General features: G+C 44.2%; 1 protein-coding gene across 2 annotated transcripts in view; it reads left to right on the forward strand.

The window, feature by feature from the left end:
- Positions 1 to 24,579, forward strand: part of MCC (MCC regulator of WNT signaling pathway) — a 474,315-nt gene that overhangs the window by 379,663 nt on the left and 70,073 nt on the right. For both annotated transcript variants that reach the window (XM_008014163.3, XM_008014164.3), the window contains 2 exons: positions 14,078 to 14,241; positions 16,486 to 16,692. In XM_008014163.3, coding sequence (XP_008012354.1) covers positions 14,078 to 14,241; positions 16,486 to 16,692 — 371 coding nt within the window. The remainder of the gene's footprint in view (positions 1 to 14,077; positions 14,242 to 16,485; positions 16,693 to 24,579) is intronic.

Here is a 24,579-nt window from a genome sequence, read left to right on the forward strand (position 1 = left end):
TGCCATTTTCCAATTAAATTTCTTCAACAGGGAAAAAAGCTTCCATATATAAGCACCATTATAGGAAATCATTTAAAAGTAGCCATTTCATTATAGTTGCTATATTTGCAAACCTGCATTAGTAACCCAGAGGTTTTCTTGAGCTGCAGAATTTGCTGCAGTATATTTGCTGATCTCCAAAGAGAATAGGACTAAGTCCAGCCTATTCACTTCATCAAAACACACTTTCTTTTATTTTCATACCCCACCCATCAGAGTCCAGCTGCCCCTTCAGTAGGCTAGTTCCTGGGCACTGTCTTCCAAACCCGGAGGAATAAACGATCCAATTAAAAAGTGCTTTGACTTACCTAAGCAGTCAAATAAAGGAGAAAGATTCCAGCCTCTGTCATGTTGCATGTTTTTTTTAAAAAAAATTCCTCTTTTCAAACCTGGTCACACAATTGTTCAGAAAATAAAGGTAATTAAGTGGACAAAGCCAAGGTAGGAGTCACTGCTTAGAATTTTTATGTCCTCCATCTGGCAAAGGCTTGCCGTTAAAAGAGAGGGTGGATATACCAGCTAACATGCTTTACTCACTTACCCTGTGTCAAGCATTTACATGCATCCCTCATGTTTAATCCCCAACCCGGAAGGATGCCCTGAAGAGCTCCTCATCTGTAAAATCAGGATAATGGAGTTTAGAGAGGGTAAGTCACTTGTCCAAGGCCACAAAGCCAAGAAGTTGTTTTTGTTGTTGTCGTCTGTGTTTCTATAGATGGCTTTCCTTTGATAGTCCTTGGTTTAAACAGGAAGACATGCCAGTGGTTGATTTCCTTTGCTTACTGCAGTCCTTTGAGGTCTCTAGGGCTGATGGGGGAATTAGGGAGCAGCTGTGTGATCACAAGCACCTGGCTTAATAGCGAAGCATTTGCAGTCAGATTTTGTGGCCCTTCATATTAAAATAGAAACAACACTCTTGGACCCAATGATTCTGGGTATTGCAATAGAGCAGAGCACAGATGTGTGCACACAGGCTCATTGCATCATGCATATTAGAGCATGTTTGGTGTCCTTTCCTGCGGATCATTTTCCCACCTCTGTTAATGCAACAGCAGTGCTTTTCTGGAGCAATTGTTTCCAAAACAAAATCCCTGATTGTATGGGCCTTTGCACAGCCAGTGAAGCGTTCTGTTATTTTGAGATCTCTTCCGATTTTAGGTGATAAATTTTTATTTTTCTGGAATTTAGCACTATCAAACTATTATACCCTCAGGATTGAAATATGAAACCATTATGCCCTGAGGGTTGAGGTTTATACCCTTAGGGTTGAACTCTACTCATACCCCAAGGTGTTCTATACATAGAATACCTTGCTTTCTGGTGTGATCACTTAGATTTTTCCTCTGTATGAGTAGGTTTTGGAGGACAACCAAGGAAGAATTTACACATGAAACCTGGCTTTTTGGTGCAGTTGTGACTGTGAAATATGTTTGATGCTAAAGCCAGATTTTCCTGGCTTACTGGCTCATGAAGCTTAATGGCTTCAGGAAAAAGTGTTTACAAGCGTCAAGCAGCCACTCAGAGTGAGGAGAGAGGGTCGGGGCAGGGAAAGGCAGCCCTGCCTCTTCCAAAAAGTTTTTGCAGACATGGAGAGAACTGTTTACACAGGTAAAGCAGGCTGTCTGGAGAACACTCACTTTTTGCTAGGAACGAGGTAGCTAGATAGTCAGTGATCCTCTAGTCCACAGACTGAAAAGGTTAGACCGGACTGAAAGTTGTAGTCTAACTAGTTGATGTAACAGGCCAAGCCCTTTGTTACTTTTTTCTTTTGTTTATATGGGCAACTTAATTTCTCTGGAGAGGGTCACAATATGGATCATCCCTGAGAACCAGGTAACAGTTTGAACACTGATTGACTGGAGCACTGTCTGGGGTGACTGTGTGTTTTCTCCCAGGGATCTGAGCCTGGTCAAATAAGACCTGTCTGCAAATGGTAGCAGAGCTAAGCAACTGAGGAGAACCCCCTAAAGTCATTCCAGAATCTTCCTTAGAGTAACCAGGGTTGAGAGCAGGAAAGGTTATTTTTCTACTTCAGTTTGTGTTACTTTGGAATATTTCCCCCACAGTCTGCTGTTCCATAACTTTTCAGTCCCCAGAAGAGACTTGGGGTAGAAGATGGAAATGGAAAAGCATTGATCTACAGCCTTTTCTCAAAATGAGCTCCCACAGTTCTTGGGATTCATGAACTCCTATTATTAACAGAAACAGTCTTTATTTTCTAAACAGACCATGTCTTTTAAGGTTGATTTTGTTTTGGTTATTTGAAATTCATGACATAATTTTTCTTAAAACCAGCATTACAATAAAGGAGCGTTAGCTGCTGAAACCAGCCTCAGAAAGCCTATGTAATCTGTCATGGAAATAACTTCGGGACCTTGCTAGTGTTGTTACCGCATCCACAGCCATCAGTGTGAACGTTGCTGCTATGAGAAAATATTTTGCAGATCACATTTGGATGCCAGAACCACATCTTCCCCCTCCTTCTGGCTGCATGGAAATCCTCTCACTCCTGTTAGCGTGAGGGCCACAGGGCCTGGGATGAGTGCTAATAGAGGATCCACCGATTGTTCTCAAGGGCAGGAGACAGCCTGTCTGAAGGGGATCTGGAGCTGCTGCAGGTGACCCAGGCAATAAGAAAGGGCCATTCGGACGGGAGGTTGGTGAGCCTGGGGGAGAGTGGGCAGAAATGAGGCCTGAGAGTTGGGCTGCAGTCAGTCATGACAGAGAGCCCTGGAGGCACAGTGAAGGGGTTGGAATTTATCCTCTAAACATACTTCTGTTTCTTCAGGATTACTTCTCAAAGGTATTGAATGATTAAGTCTTTTCTTGTATATTGTCAGTTGCCATTCCCTCTTTACCCCAAAGATTTCCTCCCATCCTCTGCAGAACTGGGTATCATTCTTTTAAAGCTGTGCCAATCCAGGTGATCAGCAGTCAGATAAGTAGATTTGAACTTTTTTTCACATGTGTGTGAAACAGAACTTTTCTTCCAGAAAAGAACATTTCTGCCACTGAGGCTGCAGGTAGATGGCTAGGAGTTATGTGGGGGTGCTGTCGCAGAGCAGAGTGGGGGATCCTAGATGGACACCAAGGCCAGTAGAGGCTCGCAGTCCTGGAGGACAGCTTCCTGGAGTTGATGTTAGGTTATCTTCCTTATCCCTTCATATTTATGACCAAGTTTGTTGATTCACAGAAACAAACTGTGTCAGGAATTCAAAGTGACAACAGTGAAAATGAAAACAAATCCCCAGCTGGTAAGATTTTGCTAAAATAGAAGTTCTGAAAATGCAGCCTCAATTGCTTTGAGAAAAGAAACAGAGATCTATAGTCAGAATATGATGGGGTAGCAGCTTGCGCTTTTTAGGTCCCCCACCCTGACTTTGAAAGAGGAAATTTTCCTTGACCCCTTCTCAGGCCTCATGACAGGGGTGCCTCGCTTTCTCAGTCCGCAGCTCTCAACCCCTCGAGGGAGGAGGAGCATGCAGGTGAGTGGGTGCAGGGGCCAGAGCAAGTGCTTTTGAGCATCAGCAGGAGCAAAACTCCAGGATGGCCCCACAGCAGCATCTCGGGGGAAGACCTGTGACCCCCCAAAGCTCCAGAGGGCATGTGTTGCAGTGCTCTTTTAGCTTTGCCGTTCGTGGGCAGCTTAAGTGTTAAACAGCTCAGTGAGCCCTCTGCCTTTTCATGTGAGGCAGTTGCTCTCCACCACGGAAGGCAGAGGGTCAGTGTGACACCCTTTAGCATCTGCACCCATGGCACCCAAGCTCTTGTTTGACATCCAGGAAAAATCAGGTCGCACAAAGAATTGAAGGGTGGTGAATACAGAGAATTTTATTGCCAATAAAAGTGGCTCTCCGCAGGAAGGGGAGCTAGAAGGGGGATGGAATGGGAAGGTAATCTTCCCCTGGATCCTGGCTGTCCCCAGCCGGACTCCTCTCCAAAGCAATGGTGTCAAGCCATTGCTCTGAAGTCAAGCTGCTGCTCTCTGACATCAAACCATGGTCTCTGACATCCAGCTGCTTCTCTTCTTCTTCCCTTCTCTGCTCTCTGCCAGTTGGGTCAGGGTTTTTATGGGTATAGGATGGGGGGCAGGGTGGGCCATGGGTGATTTCGGAAAAGGTAGCATTCCAGTGGGGAGAAAAGGTTGCATATTCTCACTTTGGGCCATGGTTCTAGGCTTCAGGGTGGGGCTTCAGCAGGGACCCTGCCCTTTTCTACTTAGAATTTCTCTGCCTCCTGTCCCTGTCAACTTGTGCCTGTGTACTTGGTGATCATTTGGATGTGGAAGGCACACTTGCAGGAGAGCTCTCCTGTTCTGGTGGCTGCACTGAGAATTGGTCATGTTGTGCTCTCCATGTTAAATCTCCACTGCAGCATATCCAGACCATGTGAGACTTTCTTGCCTAGAATGTTGAGGTATGTGTTTTCTCAACTTTTTATTTTAAAGATCTTCAAACTTACGGAAAAGGTAAAACAAGCCTCCATAAACCACTCATCTTAATCAACCAATTGTTAACATTTTGCCACATTTTGATTTTTTTCTCTCTTGCTCGCATTTGTGTTTGTATATATGTTTTTTTCTGAGCCATTTGAAAGTTGCAGACATCATGATGCTTCACCCCCTAAAGGCATATGCATAAACCTCTCAACAAGGAACCTTCTCCTATAATAAACACAGTACCTTCATCACACCTGAGAATTTTACCACTGATGAAGCATTGACAATCCACAGTCCATATTCAGATTTCCCCAGTTGTCCCATTAATGTCCTTGGTTGCTTTTGTTTAGTCCCAGATCCAGTCAAGGCTCACACATTATATGTAGTTTTCATGTCTTTTGACGTCCTTTAATCTAGAACAGATCCTCCCTCCTGCTGTTTTGTCTCTCGTGACATTGCCATTTTGAGGACGTCAGTTGGTGGTATCATAGAATGTCCCTCAATCTGATGATCTGATTGTTTTCTTACAAGATTTGAGGTTAACTTTTTTTTTTTTTTGCAAGAACGTATGTGGGTGATGGTCCTCATTACCATGTTGCAGCAGGAGGGTCCTAATGTCAGTTTGTCCGTTACAGGTGATATTGAGGAGTTTTTAAACTACCACAACATTGTTCTCTTAAGTCCTCTTGTCTTAGGTAGACAGAGGCAACATGGGACACAAAGCAAGGGGTAACCTCCATGGATACTCTTTCTCCCTTCCTCCTAGACCTTTCAGTCTTCTCTTTGGTGTTTGGCCCTAAAAGATGACTATTCTGTTTTCTAATTTTCTATGTTACTTATTTTCGGTTTGTGTTTGTTCCTCAGTGGAATTAAAGAGGGCCTTGCTGTATGCAGAGTACAGAGGAATGCTCAAAAAAAAGCAACAGCCCTCCTGGTTTCAGCTGTAGAGCTACAACAAGATCTGAACTGTTACATCCCTGGGATATAACATGTTGCCTTTACAGAAAGTCTGTGTTGATGCTGAAAGAATCTGTAGGTCTTTCTTCCACCTTGAATTGCTTTACCAGGCATGGTGTGTGCCCAGTCAGAAAAGAGGGGTGGGTGGTGTGCGTTGGCCCTTGGGAGGCGGCAAGGATATGGTGAATGACCAATCCTGCTACAGCACACATTGCAGCAGGCCTACAGATGCTTCTGTTTCTTAGCCTGGCTAAAATTCTCTGTGGCTTATGTCTCTAATTTCACTGACAGCTTTCTACCTTGGGGATCTTAATTGAAAGCTTTCTACCTTATTAGCAGGCTGTGATAATGTCATTTGATATGTTTTAAATTTGATGATACTTGATTAACAAGTGAATTAACAAAAAGTTGGGACTTTAAAAAGTTGGCTTATAAAAAGTCTTCCATTTATTTTACATGTTAATTCCATCCAGTGTCTGTAGAGCACACGTTCCATGCCCAGCACTGCGAGTCTCTGGGAACACACTGTTGAATGAATGAAATCATCAACTTTTAGGGCTGAGTGCCAAAGGACTGGGAAGGCTTCCTGGAAAATGAGATTTCAAGGCTGTATTAGTCCATTTTCATACTGCTATAAAGAACTACCTGAGATTGGGTAATTTATAAAGAAAAGAGGTTTAATTGATTCACAGTTCCACAGGCTGTACAGGAAGCATGACTGGGGAGGTCTCAGGAAACTTAAAATTATGGCAGAAGGTGAAGGGGAAGCAAGCACATCTTACATGGCCAGAGAAGGAGGAAAAGGAGAGAAAGGGGAAGTGCTACACACTTTTAAACAACCAGGTCTCATGAGAACTCACTATCATGAGAACAACAAGGGAGAAGTCTGCCTCCATGATCCAGTAACCTCCCAACAAGCACCTCCTCCAACACTGGCGATTACAATTCAGGATGGTTTTTGGGCAAGGGCACAAACCCAAGCCGTATCAAAGGCAAAGCTTAAGACCCAGCATGGAAGGCTTCCAAACTAAGCAGATACCTAACTACTAGTGTGAAGCAAGTACCGATCCCCAGGAACATGTGCTTTTGGAAGCTGGAACCATACTTTGGAGCAAAGTCATCCTGGTGAAGAGGGGACTGCTTGGTTGGAATCAGGTGGACCAGGGGAGTGTTTGTAACATCTCACTTGTTGGAGCTGCACTTTTATTTGAGTTAGGATTTTTACAGGGCTTGTTTGTTTAAAAAAGCAACTTTTAACACCTGATTCAAAATGAACCCACTCTGCCATAGTTAATGGTGTCAACTCTGGTCATAGGCATAGCTGATCCTAAGTGAGAAAGAAGAAAACCAGCTTTGCCCCCACTGGTGTGTGTTTAAGCAAGAAGGCTCATTAGCCTTCTTAGTTTTCATAGCCGTGAATGTCCTCTTACCTCCTTTCCAGATTTCCAAAGTATAGTAAGTCCTCAGTGTCATTGATAGGTTCCTGGAAAATGCAACTTTAAATGAAATGACGTGTAACGATACCAGATTTATGGTTAATTGAGATAATCAAGAGTTAAGTTCCTGTAGCAGAAACATTAGTGAATTTCTAAATAGAGACCCAAAACACTTCGAATATTAAGCGTGGGAATAAACTTGAGCTATATGTACATTTAGGGCAGATTAATAAAAATAAGGGAGATAATTATTTAACCCCTCATTCCAGGTCAGTGTCACAGGTAGCTGACGCCTATCCCGGGAGCTCAGGGTACTGGATGGGAACCCACCCTGGCCAGGTGCCATCCCATCGCAGGACACACACATTCGTTCTCTCTGTCTCTCTGTCTCTGTCTCTGACTGGGGCTATTTAGACATACCAATGAACTAAACGTGCTGAGCTTTGGGGTGTAGGGGAAACTGGAATACCCAGAGATAAACCACACAGCCATGGGGAGGGGACAATGTGCAAACTTCACACAGACAGTGGCCCCAGCTGGGAATCCGTGTTTCCCTCCTCATCTATGTTATAATGAGACGATGTTGAACAAAATGTTATTTGAGGACCTGCCGTATGTGGGTCTTTCCCCAAACAGCAACATAAAAACCTAAGGCCCTGGTTCTCATTAGAAAAATATAACCTGAGCTGTGTATTCTTGAGCTCTTATCAGGAGGCCAACTGAGGAAAACTGCATTTAGAAAAGAGGAAAAGGGCAGGAGGAGCCACTGACTTGGGTGGAGGCGGGCAGAGCAGAGGAGCACTGTGGGTTGGGCGTGCTGAGTCCCGGGGTCTGCGGCTGGCCCCTCCGCAGATGGCTGTGGTTGAGAAGCTGGGCCCAGCATTGTCAGATCTTCTCATTTTACAAGAATAGCCATAAATTTTAGCAATTTTTAAAATGTTGACAATTAACTCAAAAACTGTTTTAAAAATTAGAAAAAGACTACGCCAGACACCATAACCCCACCCCATATGCAAGCACATCTTTGGCTGCAGATGACTGGTTTGCATCTACTGGACAAAGGGGGAGGTCCGTTCCATCCAGTCTTCTGGGTCCTGTTCAGTCTTATCAGACAACTTTGAAGACTGAGTGCCAAGATTATGTGAGCCTAGCGCTCCCCAGAGTTCCCTTTACCTTGTACTTTAAATGGTCTGCAACTTTAATTTTAACTGAAGGTTAGCATAAGAAGAAACCATATGAATTCTGCATATGTGTGAAACTGGCTAAGGAGACTGGCATCACATCACTTCACACCACGTATGAAGTACCTTGTACCCAAATCCTTCTAGTCTCTGTTGCCAAAAACACCTTGTCTCCCTTGTGAAACCAGAATGCTTCCTCCTTTCTGTCAGGAGATAATTCATATTTGCTCAGGCTGCCAGGAAGCTCAAGGCTGGCTAGAGGAGTCAGCCCTCAGCTAGGTCAGCCTCCGTTTGCTCGCAGCCTTTCCCTGATCCAGTCACCGTGTTTTCCCCTTATTTGTGGCTGCTTGTGATAAGCAACCTCAAATTCTTTGGAAAGAGGCACAGTACAAATACACTTAAAGAAATGTGTATTTGCTACCAAAGACCTCCTCTCTGTTTCCTGGACATAGTAGCAGTTTCCTTTGATGTATAAAGCACAGCGCAGGTGGCTCACGCCTGTAATCCCAGCCACTTGGGAAGCTGAGGTGGGAGGATTGAAGCCCAGGAGTTCGATACTAGCCTGGGCAACATAATGAGACCCTGTCTCTGGAAAAAAAATAATAATTTTTAAAATAAAAAAATAAACTACAGCGAGGCTGAGGGAGAAAGCCAGTGGGCCCTCCTCAGCTGCCCTTCGTGGAGTTATGTGGCAGTGGGGGCCAGGGTTTTTCTAAAGAGTACATTACTCCCCCTCATCCTTAGACTTCCCATATCTCTTTCTTCCTTCTCCTGCTCTCCAACCCACAGGGGAAAAAAATTTTTTAAATTAAATTACAACACCTCAAATCTTTTCTGAATGTACTGCCATTCCTGAAGGTTACTGTTTTCCATTTCATATGCCTATTTGCTTATATCTCCTCATTTTACTCACTGAAATACATTTATTATATTTATTGTGGTAACATAAACATGAAATTTACCATGGTAATCATTTCTAAGTGTACAGTTCAGTGGCATTCACAGAGTTAATGTGACCATCACCACCACCCATTTCCAGGACATTTTCATGCCATCATAAACTCTGCACCCATTAGCAATAACTCCCTATTCTTGCATCACCCCCACCCCTGGTAAACTTTATCTCCTGTCTCCGCAGTTGCCTCTTCTAGATACCTCGTATTAGTGGAAATATTTGTCATGTTGTGTCTGATTTATTCTAATTAGTGTAATGTTTTCAAGGTTCATGTTGTAGCATGTAAAAGAATTTTATTTCTTTTTTTAAGGCTGAATAACATTACGTTGTATTAAGAGACCACATTTTGTTCCTTCATCTGTCAGTGTACCCCTGGGCTACTCCACCTTTTGGCTACTGTGAATAATGCCACTATGAACATTGGGGTACAATTATTTGAGTCATTGCTTTTCGTTGTTTTTGTTAAACATAGAATTACCATATGATTCAGCAACTCTGCTCCCATACTTAGGACCTACTGTGGCACCTTATGCCACAGACTCTGAAGGACAGTTCTCTCTGGAGCCATGTGGATGCTGGGGATGCGTGGTGATGAGTGCTTGGTACCTTGAGGTAGTACCTTGACAGGGGACACAGAATACCTGCTCCAGGTGGCCCAGTCTCCTCATCCTCCCGTGAGGCTCCAAACAGGGAAAAATAGCAATGGACAGCCAAGTGCTAACTGGTGGGCCTGTGTGAAGCCACAGTGCAGAGCTCTGCAGCACAAACTGGAGTTTGTGGGGTTCATCACCCCACCTGTGTTTTATACATTCAGCTTCCTGTCACCAAAGAAAGCATGTGTAGCCCTTCTTGATTTGAAGGACAGATACTCTTTAGAGTCTGTGCATCAACATGAATGACCTCACATCTTGCCAACTCTCTGTCTTGTGTCTGCACTGTGTTACCTATGGTTACTTCCCTTTCTTTCCTTTTTTTTTTTTTTTTTTTAAAGACGGAGTCTCCCTCTGTCACCCAGGCTGGAGTGCAATGGCTCGATCTCAGTTCACTGCAACCTCCACCTCCCGGATTCAAGCGATTCTCCTGCCTCAGCTTCCTGAGTAGCTGGGATTACAGGCATGCACCACTGTGCTCTGCTAATGTTTGTATTTTTAGTAGAGACAGGGTTTCACCATGTTGGTCAGGCTGGTCTCAAACTCCTGACCTCGTGATCTGCCTGCCTTGGCCTCCTAAAGTGCTGGGATTACAGGCATGAGCCACCACACCTGGCCACTTTCCTTCCTTCCTTTCTTCCTTCCTTTCTTCCTTTCTTTCTTCCTTTCTTCCTTTCTTCACTTCTTTCCTTCTCTCTTTCTCTCTTTCTTAGATAGAGTGTTGCGTCTTGCTCTGTTGCCCAGGCTGGAGTACGATCTCAGCTCACTGTAACCTCCACCTCCTGGGTTCAAGCGATTGTCCTGCCTCAGCCTTCCCAGTATCTGGGATTACAGGTGTGTGCCACCACACCTGGCTAATTTTTGTATTTTTAGTAGAGATGGGGTTTCACAATATTGGCCAGGCCAGTCTTGAACTTCTGATCTCAGGTGATCCACCCACCTTGGCCTCCCAAAGTACTGGGATTACAGGAGTGAGCCACTGCGCCTGGCCTCTATGGTTACTTTCCTTACAGTAGTGGTGGGCGGCAGAGAGGCAGGGCAGTGGCCTTGTAAATCTGGGAGTCTCTCACAGTTAAGGTTAGTCTCTTACCCGTCTTTGCACTCTGCTTCTGGCCTGAGTTAGGGCTCGGCAACTGCCCAATTTAAGTATGAGAAAGAAATACTGGTCACATGCCTAGCCCCTCTTCCTGCTGCCTGTAACCCAGCACCCTCAATAAGCAACTGTTGCCACCCCTCCAGCCCTGCTGTGAGAGCCCCTCAGCAGACATTTCCAGTGTGATTATTGTATCAGGTGGACCTGTGCTAGGGAAATCAGCACAGAATGTCTGAATACTTCATAAGCATGTCGCTCATGAGCACTTAATGCACGTAACTCAGGAGAGCATATTCACACCAGCTCTGGATACCAGGAGACCTGCACCAGAGGGTACATGGTCATTCAGAGGCTGGTTGGTGTGTTCTCTGAGGAGTTCTGCTCCTCACTTGGGTCCTTTACCTCCAGTGGGTGGTGTCCACCTGCCTCCATCTCCAGAGGGCCTCTGCAGTGATAAGCATCCTAGTTCTTAGCAGCTCAGGTCGAGGTCCATAACAAGGAACGAAAGCATTGAGGTCAGGAGTTCGAGACTAGTCTGGCCAACATGGTGAAACCCTGTCTCTACTAAAAATATAAAAATTAGCTAGGTGTGGTGGCACACACCTGTATTCCAAGCTACTTGGGAGACTGAGATAGGAGAATCGCTTGAACCCAGGAGGCGGAGCTTGCAGTGAGCTGAGATTACACCACTGCACTCCAGCCTGGGAGACAGAGTGAGACTCCATCTCAAAAAAAAAGAAAAGAAAAGAAAAAGAAAAACATACTGTTATAGAGTCTGTTTATAGCCTTCCTGTTTATTAAATAAATGGTATGTGGTATTTCTCTTTGCTCATTTAAAAAATAATATTTGACTGCCTACCCTATTCTGTGTTGGAGATACAATGGTGAGGAAGATCAAAGTCCCTTCTTTCCTGGAGCTTATGTTTTAGTAGAGGAGAGAAAACAAACACATAAGTCAAATCAGATAGCGATAATTGCCATGAAAAAAATAGGATAAGAAGATAGGGACTGGGCAAGGGAGGAGGTGAAACTCCATGCCTTAGATAGGGAAGAGCTTGTTGGGAGGTAGCATTTGAGCTGAGAGCTGAACAATATGTAGAAATTTGGTTGGCCAGGCATAGTAGCTCATGCCTATAATCTCAGGACTTTGGAAGCCTGTGGCAGGAGGATCGCTTGAGGCCAAAAGTTTGAGACCAATTTGGGCAACATAGACCCTATTTCTGCACAAAAATAAAAACACAAGCTGGTTGTGGTGTTGTGTACCTGTAGTCCCAGCTACTTGGGAGGCCGAGGTGGGAGGATAGGTTGAGCCCAAGAGTTTAAAGCTTTAGTGAGCTAGGATTGTACCCCTGCACTCCAGCCTGTACAACAGAGCAAGACCCTGTCTCTAAAAAGGAGGGTTTTGTGTTTTTTTTAATTAAAATTTTAAAAAATCAGCCTAGACAAAGGAAACAGCAAAGGAAAAGGAACCCGTGGAGCAGACAGGAGTTTGGCATATTCCAGGGGAAGAAAGAAGGCCAGGCGTGTGAATGGAGCATAGTGAATGAGGGGAAGGAGTGTGAATGGAGCATAGTGAACAGGGGAAGGTGGTCGGGTGAGGCAAGATCGGATCAGTGGTTCTCACTCTGACTGCACAGTAGAATTACCTGAGGAACCTAAAGTTGCCGTTGTGCAAGCCCCACCCCCAGAGATTGTGATTGTGATTGGTTTGGGGTGGGGCCTGGGCATCTGTAGTTTATAAAAGCTCCCCAGGAACATGTTGCAGCCTGAACTGAGCACATCAGTCTTGATCATGCAGAGTTTTACAGACTCTGGTAAGGAGTTGGGACTTTACATGAATGATGATGGGAAGCCATTAGACAGTTTGAGCTAGAAAAATAACTTGTTCTGATCTGCGCTTTTAGGAGGCTAACTTTGGTGACCACATGGGAGAGTGGAGGTAGGAGATTTACAGTGGTCCAGTTGAGAGATGATGATGGCTGAAAGCAGGATCGTGTCAGTAGAGATGGTAATAAGAGGTCAGTTTGAGGATAAGTTTTGGAGGTTGTGGTCACAAGATGAATTGGATTTAGTGTGTCAGGCAAAGGCATGGAAGGTTGCCTCAGAGCTCACCTGAGTAACTGGGTGGACAGAGGTGCTAGTCATGGAAATGGGAGAGATCGGGGAGGAACAGGTTTGAGAAGTAGGTGGAATAGTTGTGTGTACTGGTTGGAGTGAAAGCCTTAGGCTGATCTCTCTAGATTTAGGTAATTTACAGATAGAGGCGACCAGATGAGGTTGACTAAAACATTCTGAGAAGTCCTGTTCCTGTTGTGCCAAGAGTTTTCTTGAAGCCTTCCAAAGGTAAGTCCCAAAGGCAGTCGACCATTTTAGTCCATGGAACCTGTGGTGAGAAGCATGCAGCAGAGAAGAAGAAAATGGAAGACACCGAGCAACTTTCATGCAGGGTCAGGCTGGATGGAGGGGAAGAATATACTCTGAAAGATTACATATGCTCAGTCAGCATCTGCCCTGCAACAATTGAATGGCATGGCGATAGACAGAATCCAAAATAGCTGGTTACAAAATTTGTATTTGACTTTAAGGGGAGTTTTTTTCCCAACAAAATTGTCTTCTGAGATACATCTGGGTCACATTATGACTATTTTTTTACTTCTCTGACCAGGCCCTGGATGTCCAGCAGTTCAAAGCAACCCAAGTTTTTAAGTCAAAATCAAATGATTAGAATTGGTTGCCTTATTGGAGAACAATAAGGAATTTGTTAGAACAGTTTATTTTTCCCCCGATGAAAGAACATGGATTAAATTGCAACGGTGGAGCATATTGATTGGTTCTGTCATGGAAAAGTCTTGGTTTTAGGCTCATTGAGGGCGAGGACTATCTCTTACACAGTTTCTATTTTTCAAAATACCTAGCATCTCTGCTCATTCTGAGACTTTTTGTTACATTTAGTAAAGTTATGGGATCTTTCCGCAGTTAGTGCTTGTCTGAATGACTGAGCAGACAGGTTGACCAGAGGCTCTGGAAGTGCCAACAGCCTCTTCTGGGCATTTCTTTGTTCTTACTAAAGAAACTCAAGATGTGGCTGCTTTGAGTGAAAGACAAGAGAATTCAGAAAATGACCATCGTCTGAAACTGCTTAATAAAAAGAGCTTTGCACTGGCTCCAAGCCTCAGAGGCAGTGCCTGTGAGGTTAGGCAGGCTGGCATTGAGCTTTGAAATGTCAAGCTCCATTGCCGTCCCATTACCTGAATGGGTCCCTCATGGTAAGCAAAACAGAGAGCATTTGTTGCCCTGTGTAACACATTTTGTCTTCATTCACTCACAGACAACTGCAGTGACCTGAACTCAGAACTGCAGAGGGTGCTGACGGGGCTGGAGAATGTCGTCTGCGGCAGAAAGAAGAGCAGCTGTAGCCTCTCGGTGGCCGAGGTAGACAGGCACATTGAGCAGCTCACCACGGCCAGTGAGCACTGCGACCTGGCAATTAAGGTAGACCTTCCTCGCCCTCTGTGAGGCCCCTTGAGGTTCTGAAAGGGAAATGGTCCAATCCTCTTGAAGCGCAGTTTTCTTAAATACTTACTAGGGATGAAAATTTCCATGAGAGCCATACAATAGATTGGGCCATGGGGTAGAAATGAGGACCCTAGAAATTTTGGTTGGGCTGAATTCTTTCAGAAAAAGTCCTGATGTCAGCAGTCAGGTTCACTGGCTTTGCAGTAAAAAGGACAATTTACTTGGAAATGATTCGACTGCTAGTATTGAACCATGTCATTTTAGTGTGGTTCATCATAGAGCACTCTTAAGCTGTAAGTTTTGGAAAAGCTCTAAGGCCTCTGGAATGCAATTTCAGGAGTCCATTCATCAATTCCTCTTGCTGTTTGAGATGGTGAGAGGAATTTTTTGCATCTGCACAAACTCATTGTGAATGACGGGAAAGTCAAGGCTTATTGATACTAGGCCTCTAGTATCTTGATATTCCTTTGACATAAGGTAGTGACCTGGACATAGCAATTCAAATTTAAAAGTCTAGGAGGAGCCCATAAAGAGAAAATGTAGGCCCAAGTTTCTGTCAGTAGGAATCCTGGATTGCACAAAAGAACTGTGGTGTCACAAGGTAAACCATGATGCGTGTTTGTAACACTACTGGTTTTCCATCTTTCTTCATCTCAGTTGCAAATATGTAGTTGATGTGGTTCAGGGCAGGGAGAAGCAATTGCTGGTGTTTCTTTCTCTGGAATCTCCTGGGCCCTATATTTGATTGTAATGTCAACTTGGGTCTAGCCCCAGCCTCGGGGTTGAGAGGGAAGGAGGAGGCCAAGGGCCTCTACCAACCATCTAGGGACAAAGCCACAGGGTCTGGAGCAGAGCCAAGTAGGATGAGAGTCTCCAGACTTAAAGGAAGGACAAAGCAGCACATGGGGAAAGGGGCAGCAAGATTTGAGAACCAACATGAGCATCTAAGAGTGATGTACCCTTATGTTTTTTAGTATTTGAGGCATTCTCTCCCCTCCCCTCCCCTCCCCTCCCCTCCCCTCCCCTTCCCTCCCCTCCCCTCTCCTCTTCCTTTTTTTCTTTTCTTTGGAGATGGAGTCTCACTCTGTCGCCCAGGCTGGAGTGCAGTGGCGTGATCTCAGCTCACTGCAACCTCCACCTCCCAGGTTCAAGTGATTCTCCCTGCCTCAGCCTCCCGAGTAGCTGGGATTACAGGTGCACGCCCCCACACCCGGATAATTTTTGTATTTTTAGTAGAGACAGGGTTTCACCATGTTGGTCAGGCTGGTCTTGAACTCCTGACCTCAGGTGATCCACCCGCCTCGGCCTCCCAAAGTGCTGGGATTACAGGCGTGAGCCACCACCTCCGGCCAGCCTTCGGTTTCTTATCCCATCTCTTCACATAGTATTCTGCATAGTAATTCTCCCTCTTGTTTCATTATCCACTGGCTTGTGCTTCCTTTTTCAAAGGACAGTAAATGTGAAGCAGAATGACTTCTTCCTTTTTTTCCTAATATTATGCATGTTTCTTCTCCTTTAAATGTTTTTAAATGAATTTTTTAAAGCTCTGTATGTGCTACTAAGATTTTCCTTTCCATTTTGAAGCTGTTATTAATTAATTTAATCCCTGCTGTCTTAGAAATCTCCACAATGAGCTTCCTCTTTTCTGTGTCAATGAGGTTTATTTTTGCCTTTCACATCTTGAGACTGAACCTCATTTGCACCATCTGAATTTGGATGTGGCACTAAAAGCTGGAAATGGTAATGTGACCTGTCTTATCGCTGAGTTGGCACGTGGGAGGCCTATAATTTAGGAAGCTTCAAGTTAGATTTTGTATGCAGTTTACAACCTCATGTTTGTCCTCACATTACCAGGATCACTAAATGGCCTTCTGCCTGGTTGTGTGTATCCACCAACTCTAGAACTCAAGTGAAGGAAATAAGCATTGTGTGGATGTGTCAGCTAGCACCACAGACAGACTCAGCTGCCAGGAGACGACTCACTGTTTTTCTTACTCTGAAGGTTGCTGGGTAACACAGACTGTACCCCAGGCAAGTGACAGAGCCTCATCTGAAATTGGGAACAGGATAACTTTGGGGTATCCCTAGTCATGATCACTGTTAATAACAAAGTGGTTCTAGAACACACTCCTCTGTGGACATTTATTCCTGTTCAGCCTATTTTCTTCCCATCCCCTTTTTCCAAGGTAACTTACTTGACTTTGGGGCTGTGTTTTACAGACAGTTGAGGAGATTGAGGGGGTGCTTGGCCGGGACCTGTATCCTAACCTGGCTGAAGAGAGGTCTCGGTGGGAGAAGGAGCTGGCAGGGCTGAGGGAAGAGAATGAGAGCCTGACCGCCATGCTGTGCAGCAAAGAGGAAGAGCTGAACCGGACCAAGGCCACCATGAATGCCATCCGGGAAGAGCGGGACCGGCTCCGGAGGAGGGTGAGCGTGCCGCATCCATAATGGCCAGGCCCTTCCCGGGCATGGGGCTGAGAGAAGCTGGTGTGTAGCACCAAGGGCACCGTGAGAATTTTGTGGCATTTGTAATCTGGGGAATCACTAGGTCTTTCTTGTTATGAAGTCATTCTTGAAAGTAGTTTGAAATTGCTAAGGTGTAGAGGTAAGATTTAAAAAACACACACACTTTTCTCTGGAATCTTAAATCTGACTGGTTGATAAAATTACATCGGGGCAGTGATTTTTAACTTTCCAAGGTAAACACGTCTTTTCTAAGCTCAATTAAAATGTTCTTTAAGATAAACTAATAGTCTTTAGAATTTGAAAAAAAATATGGAATTTGCCCCTTTTAATTTTTTTCTATAAAATTTTATTTAGCTTTATAGCACCTGCTCTCATTTACTTATACTGAATCTAGTGTAGAACGTCATCTCTCCTGGTGCAGACTTACTGAAGTTAAAATACATTGTGTGCATGTATGTATGTGTGTATGTGCATCTCTTTAAGTGTGCATATTGTGTGTGTGTCTCTGTGTTTACAGATGTGTACGTGTGACTCCTGCTATTCACCCTAGGGCTTGATCTAGTTTGAGTACCATTTTTTTTAGGACATGTATCCGTTACTGAAGGAGGTGATGTTTCAGGATAGAAATGTTCGGCAGAATTGTTAAAGCCTCTAGTTTTTCCAAGATGAAGTTTTTAATCCCGGGAACCCACAAGCACTTCTGTGTTTGGCTGTGAGTTTGATCTGTGATTGGATAGGGGGGTGAAGCAATGAATTCCTCAAACACTTCCCTCTGAACTTCACTTTCAATTACTAGACTGACTTGACTCTCTTTCTCCGTCTTGGCAATATTAGAAGCTTGTTTTCTAGTTGTGCTCCGACTGCTAATTTTGTACACAGATAAAGTTGACTTAGAAGGGGAAAATACTGGCTGGGCACGGTGGCTCATGCCTGTAATCCCAGCACTTTGGGAGGCCAAGGCAAGCAGATCACAAGGTCAGGAGCTTGAGACCAGCCTGGCCAATATGATGAAACCCCCATCTCCACTAGAAATATAAAAATTAGCTGGGCACGGTACTGTGTGCCTGTAGTCCCAGCTACTTGAGAGGCTGAGGCAGGAGAATCGCTTGAACCCGGGAGGTGGAGGTCGCAGTGAGCCAAGATCATGTCACTGCACTCCAGCCTGGGCGACAGAGGGAGACTCCGTCTCAAAAAAAAAAAAAAAAAAAAGAAGAGAAAAATATATCTAGTGGGTCTCATCATCCTTCACCATTGCTCTTGCTCCCTTAGTCATAAAAAAGACCTTGTAAATAACTTGCTCTTCTGTCCTTCAACAAGCTCGGAATGTGTACATCATTTTGTTTTTAATCCATTTGTAAGTATTCTTACTTGCCATTATATAAAAATATGGAAGAAATTACTATTTTTGAATGTTATCAACTCTTCCTCATTTGAAAAATATGGAAGAAATTACTATTTTTAAATGTTATCAACTCTTCTTCATTTGTGCTAATGTCATAATTAAAAGGCTGGCACTACTGCCTCTCATATCTGAACATCATTTTGTCTTAACTCACGTGCATAAGCATATTTTCAGTATGCAGCTATATCGGATGCCAGTCTCCATCCTCGCATCAGCAGGTGTAAATCATCCCAGTCAGCAAAGGCTTTATCTGGGCAACATGACGAAATTTGCTTAGCACTAAAGCTCACGCCACCTGTAATTTCCTGGGTTACACTCCCGGGTGATTATGATTGATGCCCTAATTAGGTATGTACTTACTCTTAGCGTGTGCATTCTGATGGTGCATGTTTTGTGAGGGAAATTGTTGGTCTTCGGTGTAATTACATATTGTGGTTTAGAATGAATTTTCTTCTCTCATTTGCCAGCCCTTGATTGACTAGCAAAAAGTAAAAAGTCCCCTTCCCCACTTTCCATTGTTTTCTCCAACTCTGGAGGTCAGTATTAAGAATAGCACAGAGCAGAGGCACTACACTAGGTACCAGGGCTGTGGGGCCAGACTGCCTGGGTCATGCATAGCCTGACCTGCCAAGTCCCTACGAGTCTTTGGCATTCAGTCATTTTTTTAAATAGGAATCCTTAGATGTTTGAAGAACTCTAATGTGGACATTGGATAATTACACGCACACACATACAGGCCTACACACATAGACACATTTTAGTCAAAACCTTTCTTCCAGTCACATCTGTTACCTTTTATAAGTTTGTGCAACTAGTGTGGTTTTATATAGTTTTTATTTCAGTTACCTTCAAATAATGGTAACTTTTATTTCTTCCTCAACTAGAGATACTCTCAGGAATGTATATACATACCATGAATTGTCTTTCTATTTCAAAACGAGTGTGGATCTCAAAAAGTGTACTAGATGCATTTGAACGCCTGTTTACTAGACTTTAAGTGCCGAAGGTCTTCTTCCAACCATCCCCCATCCACCCACCTCGTGTGCTTGATTTCCCTCAGGAGGGATCTGTCCTTTGTGGTTGTCATTGTCTTCTGTTCTTCACAATGTGTAGCTCTGCAGAGCAACTGAGGTGCCATTTTCTGTTTATCCTTATGACAGTACAGAGTACAAGGCTGGTTTGCCTTTGCTGTCTTTATAGCATCTCTGAATCCACAGTTCATCAAAGTTCCCTGACGAGCAGCTGGGACCACTTTCTTTTTTTCTTTGCCCACATTCATCGTATAGAATTTTAACTGACCAGATCAATAGGATTGGTGCTTGAACCCTGCCTGTAATTAAGCAAAGTGCTCTCTGTAGATCTTCTGAGCTTTGTTCAAGATTTAATTAAATTAGATCTTTAATGTAGTCAGTTAACAAATTAGGCTAGTGGCAGAGCAGTAACTAAGGAACAACAGGCAATTTTATTATTGGTCCTAGTTCATTATTGAATGAGGCAATCATTTATTTCTGTATGCTCTGTAATGTAGCCATGTATTTCCTCACACATAAAGAAGTGGGCTTAATGTAGGCAAGGGAGAATTACTCTAGAAAGGAAGTACTGTATTCTTCATTCATTCATTCATTTCATAAACATGGTTGGTCATCTCTGTGCCAGGCAGAGGGGTTACAGTGATGAACAGGACACAGTCCCTGGCTTCAAGGATATTGGGGAGACAGTCAAGTAAACAGATCATTGCAAAGGTATATGTCAAGTGGTGGGGACAGGTAAACACAGAGAGTGCCCTGAGAGCTCCCCAGAGAGTCACGTGATGGCAGGAACCACTTTCTCCACGTTGTTCCCATTTTTTTAGCTACTTTGTTTAAGTCAACCACGATGTAGCAAAAATAATCAGTGCTTTCCGCACTGTGTTTGGCAAAGCAAACTTGATGTGACCACAGGCACATGAAACTGTGTCCCACTGAATCATAGACTTGAACACAAATCGGCCACATAAGTTCCTTCTGAGATTTTGTAGGAATTCTTCAGAATTACAAAATTCTTCTGCATGTTCATGTCATAAGGTGTGAACAATTTTTTCCTTACACACTGTGCTCTACCTGGGTGTTCTCTGCATGTCTCGGAATGAATTCCATCTGTCTCTCCCGGGCTTCTGTCATCCTGGGAGTCTGGCTTCTGGCTTCATTGCCACAGTCAATTCAAGAGACAAGTAGACATGCTATTTTGAACCAAATAAAAGTCACCCTTGGCCAGGTGCAGTGGCTCACGTTTATATTTCTAGCACTCTGGGCGGCCGAGGCAGGAGGATTACTTGAGCCCAAGAGTTTGAGACCAGCCTGGAAGTGTAACTGTTGTGATCTTATAGAGGTTAAATAGTCATCTGTGTTTTCCCTCACATCTCCTTTAGCCTCGTTTGGCCATGGTCCCATCTGAGCTGGTCCCACTCTACCTCCCCTCACTGTTGCTTTTCTCGACCACAGGGCTATATAGAGAAAATACAGACTGCAAAATAGTACTTCATTGTGAATTTCTAGCTGTATAAATTTCCATTTCATAGATATTCATATGTGTGTATATAAAAATATTGAAAATAGACCAGAAAAATATAAACCAACATCATAATGATAATATGTTGTATTGGCCTCAAAGGGACCTTAAACTTCTCTATAATGTTCTAATTTATTTTTTAAATGAATGTATTCATATCATTGTATAATTTTTCATATGCAGAAGTATATACATAGAAATTGAGAGGACACTAGTATGCTAAAATATAACAGGTTAAATCTGGGCAGTGGAAGTATGTGATTGCTTTTTTCTTCTTTGTCCTCTTTAATTTCCAAATTAAGCAAAAACAAAAAAGTATGGATCATAGAGAATGATCTGTATCTCATAGCTTTTAACGGTTTGGTATTCACGTATAAACTGAGTCTTCTTTTTTGTCCTTTATTGACCTTTGTTCATTTCTTATTTGTTCCATTTCTTCATAGGAATTTCTTTACAGGATAAGGAAAAGGATGCCAATATTAGCTGAGTTTAAATCCATAAAAGTTCTGTAAAAACAAGCCCTGTCTCAACACTGCTCCTCTCAGCTCTCCCCAGCTCTCATCTAGCTGCATGGGAGGGAGCCGAGAGGAGCCGGGTCTGGCTTCAGTGTGCTCCTTCCAGATGGGAGGCTCAGGTGGCTCTTCTTTTGTGTGACTGATGTATTAGTTGGTATGAGGCTAGGTTTTTCTGCAATAACAGGTTCACTTCCCAAATCTCAGTGGCATGGCATACTGTTTCTTGCCCGTACCATATGTTCAATGCAGGTTAGAGGACAGGTGCACGTCTCTGATCCATACATTCACTCAGAAACTCAGACTGTTGGCCGTCTACCACCTAAGAGCCCACTCAAAAGCTCCCACCACAGCATTTAAATGCTTCTGCGCCCTGCCTGTTGACCAGAACTAGGCAAATGGCTTTACCTAACGATAAAGGGGCTTAGGAACTTGGAGGAGCATGTGGATGTTGGTTCAACAGTACAAGTTTCTGATGCAGCTGATTTACATGCTTTGACCATGATACCAGCCAGGCTTGACCATAAATCAGAGTTCCAGAGAAACAGGCAGTTTCATTCATCCATCTTGTGGTGTCCCCTCACGTGTGTGTCAAAATCATTGGGAAGTTCTTTCAGAGGATGTCTGTGCAGGCCTTTCCATGAGCCAGAGTCAGTGAATGGGGTGTAGCACCGCGGCACACTCCCCCACATCATGATCATGGTCAGCACTTGGAGACAGGGAAGGGGGAGGCAGTTTCCTCTGGTCACCCACTGGACATGGGCCAAGAGCTTCTCCAAGCATCCTCTACTTCCTCTCTGCAGGTGAACTGAGAGAAAGAACTGCAAGCTTTCTGCCTTCTCCTCATGCCCAGCCTGCTCCTCCTGGGCCCACCATGTAGCAGTGATGAGCCCAGTGTCTCCTGGGGAAGCTGCCTGCCGTGTGGAGCCTGCCCTGTACCGTCCCTTCACCAGGGTCATCTGAGCTAGAAGAGGAGGGAGGGTGGAGTCCACCAGGGTGCAGGCACCCTGGGGCTCCCAAGGCATGGAGGCACTGCCTGGCACGGTTCCAAGTCCCCCAGCTCACCCCGTGAAGGAAATCACTTCCACAGGGAGCTGCTTACCAGTGCAAGTTCAGTAGGGCTTATTTTTAAGAAAGGCTCTGTTAATAATATTGATAGTATTGACATTCTGTGAACATTTGCAGACTGAACCCCTCTCACATTAGACCCTCCTCAGACTAAAATGAGATACTTCTAAAGGCAAAGCAGGACTTACTCAAAGCCTAAATCACCAGCCTGGGTAACATAGCAGGACCTCTTATCTACCAAAAAAGAAAAAAAAATTTTTTTTTAATTAGCCAAATGTGATGGTGTGCACCCATAGTCCCAGCTACTCAGGGGGCTGAGGTGGGAAGATGGCTTGAGCCCAGGTGATCAAGTCTGCACTGAGCTATGATCACACCACTGTACTCCAGCCTGGGTAATAGCAAGACCCTGTCTTTAAAACTCTAAAAATAAATAATTTTGAAAACCTAAATTATGACAATAGCCCAGAACATATTTTTTTTTTTTTTTTTTTTTTTTGAGGCGGAGTCTTGCTCTGTCGCCCAGACTGGAGTGCAGTGGCACAATCTCAGCTCACTGCAAGCTCCGCCTCCCAGGTTCACGCCATTCTCCTGCCTCAGCCTCCTGAGTAGCAGGTACTACAGGTGCCCACCACCACACCCAGCTAATTTTTTGTATTTTTAGTAGAGACGGGGTTCCACCGTGTTAGCCAGGATGGCCTTGATCTCCTGACCTCATGATCTGCCTGCCTCGGCCTCCCAAAGTGCTGGGATTACAGGCATGAGCCACCACGCTCTGCCAGTCCAGAACATATTTCAAACACTTATTTGTGATGGGCGATGATTTATGCGCATTTTGTTTAATCGTTGCCAGAATCCTACCTGGTAAGTACTATTATTATACCCTTTTTAGAGATGGGAAAACAGAGGCCCACAAAAGCTTTAACAAACTTGCCCAAGTCTACATTGATGTTAACTCTAGGTACCAAAATTTGGGATCTGGTGGCTTTATTAGGGGAGGCAGTTGTCATTATTCTGTTGGTTAGACCACTTTCCTGTAGCCTTCTGTCCACGCTTGTCCTCAGCCTAGCCCCACTCCCATGCAAACCAGCAGCGGGTTAAACATCCTCTGTTACAGCAACGTGGGGGCCAGATTCCTTAGGGTTTCACAGACCCACTCTCCTGGCATTCTAATGCTACGTGAAGGTACAATGAGCTTGTTGCAGAAAAGAGGAAGCTGGTGATATGCGTGCGTTTACCTTGACCTGAGTCCAGTGTTGTGTTCCCCTCCTCTCTGTAGACTGAGGGAGTTTTAGGGGGGAATCCAAGGCAGAGAATCCCCAGAACCCTGGTTCTTTCACCGCTTCCATGGACACAGCTCCCAGTTACTTTAGGAGGGCCTTACACACACTTGAGCCACGGAGACTGTGAGTCAACTCTGGCTGTGGGCACCAGTATTTGCTTACTCACCCCAGCCTCCCTGGACCTATGAGGAAGCCAGGCTGCTTAAAGTCTAGCTTTTGGCTGTCATGAAAGAAGCTGACTGAATTTGTCAAAAAGCTGGTAAGAAATTAGGAAGATTGGCCTGGAACAGTGGCTCACGCCTGTAATCTCAGCACTTTGGGAGGCCAAGGTGGGTGGATCACAAGGTCAGGAGTTCGAGACCAGCCTAGCCAACGTAGTGAAACCCCATCTCTACTAAAAATACAAAAAATTAGCCGGGTTGGTGGCAGGTGCCTGTAATCCTAGCTACTCAGGAGGCTGAGGCAGGAAAATCGCTTAAACCTGGGAGGTGGAGGTTGCAGCACGCCACTGCACACCAACCCGGGTGATATGCGAGACTCTGTCTCAAAACAAAAAAAAAAAACAAAAAGAAAGAAAAGAAAAGGAAGGTTGCCAAAATGCTGGCCTTTTCCGATGCAACCATTTTGATAATCATATCCAGGTACTTTAGTGGGTTATAGAACAAAAGAGAAAATAGCACACTTATCACACTTACCGAGAAATGGAAACGCTGTTGGATTTTTTTTCCTTCTATGTTGTGGTCTCTTGTGTTTCTGTCTAGTCAAAATTGCCATTAACAATAAAATACCATGTAAATTCAGTTTATAGGAAGAAATAAATATTTGCTGTAAATAGGTTCTGATTATTTGAGGGCTCTAAGAAGAATCATATAAAGTCTCCAATAAGAGGTGTGGTTCTCGGCAAAATATCTACAAACCCTGGTCTTCGAGACGGCAGCTTTCCAAAAACTACACAGGGACTAACTGCATGAAGCTCATTAAGTAGAGCTTTCCCAACCTAGTGATTCTCACCCTTCTATAGTATGGAAATCATCTCATC

This window comes from Chlorocebus sabaeus, chromosome 23 (assembly GCF_047675955.1).
Source record: "Chlorocebus sabaeus isolate Y175 chromosome 23, mChlSab1.0.hap1, whole genome shotgun sequence".
NCBI classification, from domain to species: domain Eukaryota; kingdom Metazoa; phylum Chordata; class Mammalia; order Primates; family Cercopithecidae; genus Chlorocebus; species Chlorocebus sabaeus.